This window comes from Rhinolophus ferrumequinum, chromosome 17, assembly GCF_004115265.2.
Source record: "Rhinolophus ferrumequinum isolate MPI-CBG mRhiFer1 chromosome 17, mRhiFer1_v1.p, whole genome shotgun sequence".
NCBI lineage: Eukaryota > Metazoa > Chordata > Mammalia > Chiroptera > Rhinolophidae > Rhinolophus > Rhinolophus ferrumequinum.
The window spans coordinates 56,658,880-56,671,784 of NC_046300.1; the positions used below are offsets into that span (position 1 = coordinate 56,658,880).

The following is a 12,905-nucleotide window of genomic DNA, read 5'->3' on the forward strand; positions in this document are numbered from 1 at the left end:
ATGCGACAGGCAGTGAATAGTCAGCACTCAGAGTAGAGAGATGTGTGGAGGTCAGGGGCTGACAACGCATGCTGGACCAGAGTGATAATTATTTTGAGAAATTATGAGTGATTTCTGAGCTTTTGGGGCACCTGGCTGTTTATAATTTCATAAATGGCTTATTATAATTTCATTAGTAGACTTTCAGGCATTTCTACAAACATACTGTGTATATATGTTTGGGTAATATGAGTAGAGTGAGGTACTTGCATTTTGATAGTAAATATGCATAGACTATTATTTTTTATTAGTTGATACTCACATTTACACATCAATTTGCAAATTCCTCGTCCTATGCTTATTACCCATTGACACATACACCTACATACACACATCACACACTAACGTACATTTTCTAGTAACCAGACAAGCCTGCACATTAATACAAATCTGCAGGAAATCCCACTTGGAGCACATCTTTGAAATCCCTTGCTTTACAAATAGAGAGCATTGTCCTTTTGGGTAGATACTCACCAAATCTAGGGGAATCCAGTTGTACATGACATATCATGTAGAAATGAAATAATTCCCACCAATATTTTTGTGTACTTTTACTTAAAAACTGTGAACGATTTTCATGTTTGGAGAAATCCAAGATGCTGAAGCTAGGACACCTGAGATTGTTTTAATAGCAGTACTCTTAGATTGACTACAATATATATCGATAGATACACATAAAGTGTATATGTGCACACAGCCATTCTGTGAGTGTGTGCACAGGCACACAGCCACGTGTATGCTTGATGTATATATACAGACAGTATGTTTAATAAAACCTTTTGCAACATTCCTTTAACATGCAACCATTGAAGTAAATAGGTTAAGAATACTTTAATCTAGAAAGCTTGATCTCCAATTCAACCCATGTAGCCAGACTTTCATTTACTATTAATTAGCTACCAATTCCATTATCTGGAGATTAACACTTTATTGAGACATAACACTATTTTCCTCTTCATTTGCATAGCTAACTTACTAGCTAAATGGCAAAAATGGTACTAAAAGTGACTTCTCTAAGATGTTGTCTTTAAAGAAAATATGGTGCAAAAATCCTCTAGCATCTCCTCCCTCCCCCCAAAAGAGGTCAAGGAGAAATTTGTGCTTAGAAATTACTTTTTTTGTCCCATCTGTCTTGAAAAGTATTGCAATATTCCTATCACCCAATCTTGTACTAGCTGGAGCACTGGCAAAGAGGAACTAAAAATACAATATATTTAGTAAATATTTCATACAACAAAATTGAAGCTCATAACATATAAAAAATCTTCATGCAAAATGTTATGCAACAACAATGTTATTTTGTGCTGACATTGAGATTTGAAAATGTTGCATATGTCAGACATAGCTAGACAAGAAAAAAAAATGTGGACATTTGGAAATAAATGCTCTCTTTTGGGTCTCTCAAAACCTACAGTGTCAAACTTGAGAGCCTGAGCCTCAGCTTAGTATTCCAAACTGAAATAAAATTTCAAGAAGAAAAATGAACAGAAAAGCAAACTAAACTAGAAAGCTGCTGAGTAAAAGAATGGTAGAAGTTTACAGTACTTGATTTTGGCCTAGGAAAGCCTTTGAGCCTCGGATATAACATGCTCGTCTGCATTTGGGTGGGTGGAGGAGACCCAGGAGGTGATGGGGGAACTGCTCAGGTAGGTGGAGACAGTAAAAAAGTAAGGAGACAAAGTGACTTTCACGAAGAGTGACAAGTAAGATGACTACCTCTGAGAACAACCAAACAAGTAAAACTGATAAAACATAAATGCAGGACTGCTGCTTTCTCGGCGTTTCTGCAACATAACAGGTGTGACATTGTTTGACAAGGAACGGCACTAGACTGTTACCAGGATCACCAGCACCACCTTACAGAGACACTTAGAGGCTGAATGCAAATAATGGATGATGCCTTTATCCAGATAGATATACATGAACGATGGTGGCAGCATCATTGACCGAAAGAAGACAGACTTTTGCACAATAAAGAACACCTATATGTTAATAGCGGCATCCTTCTTCCAGATGACCAGAAACAGGACTGGGTATATTCGTAGTTGGAAGATCTGGCTTCTCACCCTCAATATGCTACTTCACTCTTTATATAACCTTGCACCTTCTACTTAAACCTCCCCATGCTTGGTGTACCTCGTAGGGTTGCTGATAAGAGCAAATAAAACAATGCATGGGACAGATATCTGTAAAGCCTAAGGTGCCTACAAATGTTTATTGTTCTCTCCAACATTGTGAAAAGGCAGGAATTAATTGCTTTGCAAAAGCAGATGAAGGGCTGTTATTAGTTCAAGTGAGCTAGGGAATATTCTTGCTCCCTTTGTGGAATTTCAACATGTCAAAATCTGTCATTGGTGGGGGGGGATGTGTGGTATCTGATTGTTTCCAGCTCATTTAATTATTTTCAATTTGGAATTCTTGTGGCTTTTATATTGTGGCTTGAATCATATATAAAAACTTGCCAGCTTATCAAATATGTTCTTTGCTATTCCAAATGTTAGAATACTGTAATCAGTACTTGACCCATCTGTCATGTGGTTTTCAATATCAGCACAGCAAACATCCTATAACAATAGCCTCTCCTTCTGCACAGGCACAGGGCACTATCAGCTTCCACATTCTCTCTCTTTAATGAGTGTCTCATTAACCTTGGACCTGCTCCTTTCTAATAATTCGCGTTTATAAAGCAATCTGCATGGTGAGAGGGGACATACTCCACTGCCAAGTTTGCTTCTTGGTTTGCTTGAATTTTCAGCTGGGAAAATGAATTTTACTACACGCTCATGAGATGGAATTCTAGTGACATTAATAAAAATATGAGAAATGAGGATAAATAAAATATTCTGGCAAGACTATCTATTATAAGCAAAAGTGGATGAGATCCTTTTCTTGTGGGACCGCCTCAACATTTTGAATGCAGGAGTGAAAAATTATTTACCAGTCTTCTCTTATTTAAATCTTTTGTTTCTAAAAGATTGTGTGTAAATAGAAGTTGGAAAAATCAGTTTTAAATGACAGCTACTGAAAGAAAGGCAATGACTGATATCTTCTTTATAAAAAAGTACTCCACATTTTAATTTATAAAAATTGGTTTTCCACCTACAGTGGTGCTGAAAGTTAGGTATATCTCCGGTAATTCATTCTCCTGACTTTTTCAGTGAATATATGTTACCTGACTCCTTACTCATTCTCAGTGAGATCACTAAATCTGTGTAGAGAAACACCAGAGCCAGTGTTTTACAAAACAATGCAATGTCCCAGGCTGATCCATAACTCACGAGGCAGCAGATACACATTTCAGCTCAATGGGTCTTGATGAAAATTCGTAAAGGGTTTCCCTGCTGCCAACTGTCTGTCCAGAATTCTGACAGTCAGGTTTGCCACTATAGAAAAACAAGCTCCCTATTTTTCCCCCTCACAGGAGCAAAACAAAAACATCATACCTAGGTTTCCAACTTTATTTACCCAATACCATTGCTCATGTTTACACAATTAAATCTGCTGGCTTCCAGAGAGAGAGAGTTAAATGTGACTGCAGAAAACCAGAAGAGAATTCCTCTGCATGCTCAGCTAAGCCAAGGAAGAGAAGCATCCAGGAGCGAGAGACACTCCAATTAGCCCTTAAATAACCTGACCATCTCTGGTTCCAGCGAGTGAATTGCCAGGCCCTGAAATATCATATGAGAGATGGATATGGTTGATGGAAAGCCCACTTATTACCAAGTTCCAATCTATTGACGAATGGCTGAAGATGCCAGCGTTTGTATTATGCTATTACTGAAAATAACTAGCCTGTAGCAATTTGCTATGATTTGGGGCCGGGGGGATAAAAGCTAGAGTAGGAACAGAAAGCTAAGCAGATAGCCACATCATGCTTTTCCAGAGTCCCCTGCCTCCCTAAAATGATGGCTACATGGACCATACATTGGATGCATTACAAGTTAACATAGTTTCTTTAGTGGGGCTGTTGTACATTACATATACTTGATCCTTTTGCATCTTTATCACTCCCTTTCAGAAGATTCCATCTCTAGGACAGTATGAAGTATATGGTAATAAAGACTGTTGGATGTATCATGGATCATTTTCTCTATTCTTTTCATTGCAGTTATCTTGGTGTCTCCTGTAAAGCATGCGTCTGAACCTGTCATACTCCTGCTCAAAGCCTGTGAGACATCCCCTTCATAATAAGAGTGACGCCTTCATATACCGTAACAAAACAGTGCCTTCCTGACAAAGGCCCAACTCCTCGAGCACTCGTGGCTTTTAACAACAGCAAATTATAGACACGTTTGTCTCCCTCTGTGCCCAGTGAATGCTGCATTTCTAGGGGCTAGAACAGTGTCTGGTCCAGGGCAGGTCCTCAGGTAATAGTGAAAGGAAATCCTCAGTGGTCCTGCCCAACGCAGTGTTTTCATGCAAAAACAAATACTCTGTGGCTGCAATATGCAGATATATTCTATATAGCAACTTTTATCTCTTACCCAAAGACCCGGTTATTTAACACATGTACTAGTAAAAATTATAACCTAAATTTCCAAAACCAGAGAACAGCTACAGGTTTCTTAATGCAATGTACAATGATTTAAAATGACTAAAAATACTTTTCACTTAAATTAAAATAAATTGTACCTACAAGGAAGAAATGATGCTAGAATGACATTTGTCTTTGCTAATTTAGTATCTTTGAATCCCGAGTCAGGATTTGTCCTTGAGAATGAGCTGTTGCATGTAAGAAAAGTGCCCTTAATTCCAGACAGACACAGCAGTGGGCAACTGTTAGTCCTTTTTTTTTTTTTAAATCATTCTTTTGTTTTTAAAGCTTTTTATTTATCTTAGGTGTGTTTTTCTAGGATCCATCAGCTCCAAGTCAAGTAGTTGTTTCGACCTAGTTGTGGAGGGCGCAGCTCACAGTGGCCCATGTGGGGATTGCACCGGCGACCTTGTTGTTAAGAGCACCACGCTCTAACCAACTGAGTTAACCGGCTGCCCCCACAACTGTTCTTACGTGTGCAGTAACCGTCCTCAGGAGGATTGCCTCTTCCCCACTCCCTGTGGTTCTGGTGGAAATGGCAAGCAATGGGTCCTACAACAGCAGTCACCTGAGCCAAGCCAGGCCAACCACAGCAGCCCACACCACTATGGGTATCAGGATTGGCTCAGGGATTCACATGCGACCCACAAGGTACCCAAAGAGACCCTTTTCTGGGATTTTATACAGTTGCTTGGAGAGGAAATCTCTTTTTCCTGTGGGGTTATTAGCTAGAATAAAAGCCTGTTGCTCTTTGTGGCCGTGTTGCTCTCAACCTCCCTACCATAACCCCCACTCACATTAGAGAAGCCTGTCAGCAGTTGGAGAGATTGAACCACGCTAAAAGTCTTAAGCCCTGAGTCTAGTTCCTCTGCACATTTCCTAGCTACGCTGGCCCCAAATTCTCTTTTCTTGCTTAAGTTATTTAAGTTTATTATTATTATTATTATTATTATTATTATTATTATTATTATTATTTTAGTTGCTTACTACAGCAAGAATACTGATTTAATAATATTATACAATATCCACCGACGTCCCACGTAAGCGTTCATGTATGTGGCCACGAGCTCTCTGGGAGAGGATCTTAGGGTATCTGGAAGGATGGTGAACAAAGGCAAACACTTCAATAAGGCCAGGGGACACCCTAGGCAGTTCTTCTTGGGGAACAATCCCTTGACCTCCATGACATACCCCTCCTTGCAGTACATCAAAGACCCTGGTCTAGGCGGAGTCCCACGCAGCACCTTGCATTTCCCTTCACCACGGTCACCAGAACGTAACTGTCAGTTTTATGCCTGTGTTCTCTACTGTATTGTAAGCTCTCTGGGGGTGGCTTTGCACATTGCTCACTCCCCTGGTGCCTGGCACGGCTTAGTAGGAACTTAGTAGGTATTTAACACATATGTGTGGAACTACGTTGCAATGTTTTATTTTGAAATTAATGATAACGGGGATAAATCCCCTGCCTCCCATAGTCCATCAACATCCAATTTGCAATCCATGGATCAGCAGCTTCTGCATCACCTGGGGGTTTGTTAGAAATGCAGGTTTCCAGGCTTCAGCCCAGACCTGCCAACTCAGAATCTATGTTTTAAGAAGACCCCCAGGGATTGTATGAACGTTAAAGTCTGAGATGCATTGTTTTATATTCCATTTCTGAAATCGAATAACATGTCTATACTATACATTTGGACTTGGAAATTTCCTCTTAAATAATAATAAAAAACAAATAATAGCAGACAATATAGGTAATGAGTGCTGACTATTTGCCAGGCACTATCCTAAGAGCTTTATTTGGAATATGTGTTTTAATCTTTGCAACAACCCTTTGGAGGAAGAAACATTATTAGTCCCTTTTACAGAAAATAGAAGTGAGGCTTACAGCGGTTAAAAAACTCGTTGGAGCTAGGATAGTGATTTGAATTTTTGGCGTAAAAAATCCTGAGTGCTCAGCCTGATCCTGAGGTAGTGTTTTCTTGGAGCTAAATGTATAGGATTCTAATGTGCGGGAAGCTGGACGTCATAGCTGCCATACTGGAAACTCAGGTCAGTCAGTGGATTGTGGGTGGGCCCATTATCCCTTGGCTGAATGGTAAGGCAGCCTGGTGGGGGGTGAAGGCTCCTAAACTGTGTGCAGGACCCCAGGCTAGTGTCACTAACTAACCATCTTCTTCAGAAACTGGCTGCTTTCCTCTAGGCCTTGGTTTTCCTATCTGTTAAATGAATGTTCGGGATTAGATTATTGAGAAGCCCCTTACTGGTCTCTCAGTTTTTGCCCTCCTCACGTTTTTGTAAAGTATAGATGAGGTACTAGTCTACAAAATAATCTGGGCTTGCAAATCCTGATTTATGCATCACTGAAACCAGAAGGATGAAAAGAGACACATTCAGTCCCTTGTGTCAGACATGAAGCATGAGATGGTCCTCATTTTAGAAGGGCCTGGATGGGAATTGCCCTCACAGTCCCTTGGGTGGGTGGCTCTGCACCGTGTGTTTTAGTATTGCAAGCTTAGTTGTCTCTTCTGCTCCTTCAACTGGCCTCGGACCTGTAGGAAGTTTGACTGGAGATAGGAAAAGATATAGGACCTCAACACGACAGAATCTACTTGGAAATCCTTTGGATGAATTTCATCTACTTGAGGTTTCTGTCAATTTTAGGGGAAAAAGCCCTCAGTTCTTTGGCAATCTCAGGGAATCTCAACTGGCCTCAGGGAGACTTCACAATGGAAAGATCTGGGCAATGATCTCCCCCAGAAAGGACTGTTCTGTTTTTTGATGTTTGAGTGCTCTTCCTCAATGAAAAGTTGTAGGTACTTTTGAACTTATCCATTGAATGAATGGATATTGTCCAAGTGGCTACCACGTCAGCTGGAAAGGCTGCATGGTGGAAAGAGACAAAAAAAGCATGGTGTTTGAACTCAGAAAGATCTGGGTTCCAATCCTGCTTCAGAAATTCACTTCTCCAAATCTCAGCTCCCTCATCTGTAAAAGGGGCAATAATGAAGCTTTCTCTATGAAACTAAGGGAAAGAGTGAATCAGATTCTTCCTGTTATGTCCTTAGCACTGGGCCTGACCCCATAGGTTTTCTCTCTCTCTCTCTCTCTCTCCTTTTCTTTCATAGAGTAGCAGCTTTTTGCATTTTTTTGAGATGCGATAATTATACTGAACATTTAATTCCTAATAATGCCACAAGACGGAAAGCATAAGCACCAAAATGCCACAGAGTCCCGTAGCCTCTCAAAGCACAGCCTGACTAAAGGACTACATAGTTGTTCCTTTTCCACCACCCAATTTGCACACATAACTCCAGCTGTGCCCTGCTACCTCCATACTGTTGGTTTTGAATACCCATCCATGTATTTGTGCTTACGTCCCTCTGAGGAAATAGACAAGGGAGAGGGAGAGTAAGAAAATGATTTAAAGTTCGAGAAAGGAGTAATTATGATTGTGATTGAGATTTGTTCTGCCTGGAAGAGGCCTCAGACATACTAAGCTTCAAAACGCATGTCTGCTTTTTGGTTCCGTTTTACTCTATGCCTCCTTCTCAGTCCTTTCTCTCCATCATTGTCAGTATGATTTGCCATCCTTTGCTTAAACAGCGTTTAATGGCTCTCTCTCACCTTTGGAACTGAGACCTGTGGAATTTTCCCTGGAAAAATCTATATGCATGCAAAGTTGGCATAGATTCCAGGGAAAGAAGCTTTGGACCAGGAGCTACAGCCTTAACTCTGTATCAGGAAGGCATAGAAAGGGTTTGAGATGTTGCCGCCTAACCTACGTTGCCATCATCAGCACCCATTGCTGACATCTTTGCAACCACATTGAATTACAGAGTCGTTAAGAGTCTGGCATCTGCCTGGGCTCTTATTCTGGCTCTACCACTTATTCTTCTGGAAGTGTGTTATTTAACCTCCCTGTGCCTCAGTTTGCTTATCTCTAAAATGCGAATAATAGTAGTACGCACCTCATAAGGAGTTTTGAGAATTAAATGAGTTAATGCATATAACGCACTTCAGAGTCATACCTGGTACATAATGCACATTGACTAAGCATCAGCTGATTTTATTAGCTATATGGTTTTATGAATTTGCATGTTACTCTCTCATCTAGGATGCCTTGTCACTTTCCAATCCCAGCTACCTTTCACTGATTCGAATTCATCTTTCAAGATACAGTTCAATCTCACCACCCTTGTGAAGATTTCCATAGTTTTCTGACAATGTCCTCTTATGCATAACTCTACCAATTGGTGTTGCTGTATGCTTAATTTGTAATTTACACTTATGCACCCATTTGCACATATGCTCCATAGGTTGTTTACATATGCCCTGGTTTTTACCACTGTACCTGGCTCATGGTAGGCTCCCACTAAACACTTGTTGAATGAATGAATGAATGAATGAATGAATGAATACCTTCCTTTCTAGGGAGAGAAAAGCATGTGCATGGTGAACATAGGTTCGCGAGTCTTCAAATACTCATTGCCAGCTTGGTGCTTGGCATGTGTTCAAAACTACTTTCCGAATTGATCTGAAATACATTCAACTTTGTTTAAATGAAATATGTATAACTTTGATTGAATGAAAACTATCTTTTGAGAATCCTTTAGAACTCACAAATAATAATCAATATTATATTAAAGTTTTAAGTTAGAGCTTTCCTCACAATGTGCTCTGAAGTTTTTGAACTAAACAATAAGAAAATGTCCAAAGCCAGAGAACTTTCTAAGAACTTTCGTCTCGTGAAACTTCCAGCAACCCTGCATCCTGCCTTGTCACATGATACATACAAGAACAACACAAACGCAACTTCTCTCTGGGCTTATAGACATTCATCAAAGAACATAAACTTCTCAGGAGGGTAGAAAACAGAAAAAAGAAATGAGAACAAAAAAGGAAGATTAGTTTGGTTCAGTAACTATTTTTCAAAAGCACATGAGGCCAAATCACAGGAATCCTGAAACCAAAGATGAAATGAAGTTCTGCAGCAAACCAGAATTCTGTCCCTTCAAAGCTTGTGCTTTTACAGAAATCCTACTCGATAAAGGTCACCACCTAAGGGGCATGAGGTATATTTAGACAGCACAAATTAACTCCTTAAGTATTATTGCAACTCCACATCAGTCTTAGGGAGTACATGCCTTAAGGAGCTAGTAAAAAACAAAAACAAAAACTAAATATAACTCAACAGTCCTGATAGTTTATAATGCATATACAATTGGTTCACCTGCATCCTTTTGATTCTCTATTTGAAAGAGAGAGCACAACAAGGAGAGAAGAGAGAGAGAAAAACAAGAACACATATGCAGGATTAATGAGCAAGTGGACCAAAATGCCCCCCACTTATATGTGACACATGATACTGGAAGAAAAGTTTGCCCTTGGGTTCCCACCGCCCCAAAGTGTGGGGGCCAGCAAAAAAAGGCTCCTTCACAGAGGTGGAAAATGCTGCACAAATAGAAAATTAGTAAAATTAAGTTTAATGTGAAATCAAACTATGAAACATACATGAACTCTCCAAGTGACAATTAAGTCATATGTTCTAGCCAAAGCTTCAAGGACAAGAACAAGTCAAAATCTCCAGAGAGAACAAGGAAAAGCTTCCCAGCTTGAGAGAGAACAGACAGGAGGCATATAAGATCTAATTTTTACAGAAAATGGACCGCCTCATGTGATCTTATGCCCACAATTTAACATGTTAAACATGGACAAGAAGGCACGATTTTGCCCCAACTGTCCTTTGCCTGATACCTAACACATTGCTCCCAGCCTCGCTGCTACCTTTTGATTGTGTACCAGTGACAAGCACTTTACAAATTGGGGGTTACACACAAGCAAAGTAAAAATGCATTCAGGTCACAGACAGAGAATAACTGAAAAACTTACAGACAAATCTGAGTTTATCACAAACAAATGGCTTAATTGTCTAACCTGTTTTAGGCTGATTAAAATGTGACTTGACTTCTCACACTGGGTTTCACAGACAGAATCAACAGACAAGCCAATGCTAAAAAACTTGAAGCAAGGAGAGTGAGTTGGTTTGGATCTGGATTTTCTTGAAATAATGAAAACAGAAAGAGTGAAGACAGCATGGCGAGGAGGTGGTAGGTACTCACGAATGGTTAAATCCATCACTTGGGAGGCCAAGCAGAAGACAGGATGCTCATACATTTCTCTCTTTTTCCCTATAAAAGAGGATTTGGGCATGCAAGAGGCTTAGGTCAGAGGTAAAGAGGTTAAAGGTCATAGGTTAGAGGAAAACGTTACATTAGCTCAAAGGAAAATAGCCACAGAGTATTTTGGGATAAACACAGGATAAAAGAAAAAGGATTTTCAAAATTGGAGATCTACTGGATTAACCATTCAGCATGCCATGAGTCACGAGAGAGATTGTGACCATGATTTTACACGTCTCTTTAGAATTGTTTGCAAGAATACAATGACCAAAAACATCATGAGTAAAGGGAAACAGAATTTCATCGATTTAAGGCTCCAAGATACTAAGGATTTCAGACTTTAGTATCTAAGGCTCTTGAGGTATTTCTTCATAAACATAGTCTCCAGCAATATTACTACAACTTCTTTCCAAAATTCTCTGGGAACTAAAGCTGTTAATGCTTACAGAGGGGCTCAAATGTACACATGGACGATTTCTTTTCTGAGCGTAGGATTGGAACCTTGTAAAAGGAAGTTGTCTAGTAGTAATATCTTTAAAGCTGCAATGTCTCAGCCTATGGTGGACTATGTTCATGAAAGAAAACCTGATACATGCAGCCAGAGGGATGTTGGGTTGTTTGAATTAACAATCCCAGCATGCTTTGAAATTGGTGTCACAGCCACTTTTGCAGAGGTAATGCCAAAAAGTGGCTGAGCCAATCACGAACAAGGAAGGAGAGAAGCAAAGAGAGCAGGTAGTGTGGAATGAGGTACTTCTCTGAAAAGAGTTGGAAAAAAAAGATTGGTTTCTTCAAAGAATCCCCAGACCTAAAAGTCACAGTGCAAAAGATAATTAACACAACCAAGAAGAATTGAGGCACAAAAGGAAATTACAGACCAGCTGATCTACTTTGGAAATGAATGCATTTTTACTTACAGATCTTAAAGTTTGTTTTTGGATATATTTATCTGAAAGAAGAGAGCAGAGCTTACCAAAAGACTAGTAATAGCTAGACCAAGACCTACGAGGCAGCAAGCCATAGCAACTGAACACTCCTTGATCCCATCCCATCTCTGGCCTTGCCTAAAATTATTAGGTACCCAGTTGACATTACCAAATACAACCAATCATTATGTCCTGGGAAGGTAAATGCTGGAACAATTACTTGCTAATATAGTCCTTTAATGATCTTCTTGTTCCTTTATTTTTGTCACTCATTACCAAGTCAAGAGTTGATAAACATCCTTTTAGTGCCCAATTCTTAAGTGTTTCTCCCTGGATGCATAACAATGAATTCATTACCACTGGTACACAATTTGCATTGTCAGACAGACAAAATTGAGAGAGGGAGGACATGTAATGTACAAAACACTGTGAATTTAACATGATCTTAACCTAATTCTCTAAGGAAACAAGGACTTTGGCAAGTTAAGTGATGGGTTTTGGTGGTTGGTTAGGTCTTTTTTTTTTTTTTTTTTTTTCCCCTCCAAGTCATGTCCTGAAGGCAGACAACAGGCATTTGCTGGTTTTAGTCAGGTGTTGTGCATGTGAGAGAACATCAGATTCCAGAATGCGGACACATTGGGTTTTGCACACAGAACTTCCACATTTATACACTTACACCACTGGTCAAGTTGGGTGTGGTTTTCAAATCACCCTATAGCAGCCAACAGGGTAACAATGAAAAGTGATTAATACCTTTGCAAATGAATAGGTCCCAAAGAACCATAACTTTTCAAGTAGAGTTTACCCAAAGTGCCTTTTTTTGGGGTGATTACTTGGTCATCAGTGACTTCTTCTCTAAAACTTGAGAGGGCAGTGGTAGCAACCATCCTACGTCTAAAGTAACAAGAATGTCTAAAACCAGGAGCCATCAGAGACGGCTGGACACTAACCCAGTATTAAATCTGAAGTGCTACCAAAGACAACGCTTTGAATGTTCACAGGGCAAAAAAGAGTTAAGCAAAATCTTGATGTTGCTTTAGTCAGTTCTTGTTTTACCTTCAACGTTAACAACAGTGGACAACAAACTGCCTTGTTTTCCTCTCCTTAAAGAAGGTACGAATCCTATAGAGTTCTTTCATAGTAAAACATTAGCCACAGAGCAAACTTGGGGCCAACACGGACTCTCAGAAGGACCATTAGTTATCTGTCAACATCCCATGCTCAATATTC

At 39.8% G+C, this 12,905-nt stretch overlaps 1 protein-coding gene across 1 annotated transcript in view; it reads right to left on the reverse strand.

Moving 5' to 3' along the window:
• CADPS (calcium dependent secretion activator) overlaps nt 1–12,905 on the reverse strand; it is a 461,279-nt gene that overhangs the window by 101,260 nt on the left and 347,114 nt on the right. The window contains 1 exon segment of the mRNA XM_033131706.1: nt 9,801–9,818. Within this exon segment, the coding sequence (XP_032987597.1) occupies nt 9,801–9,818 (18 nt within the window).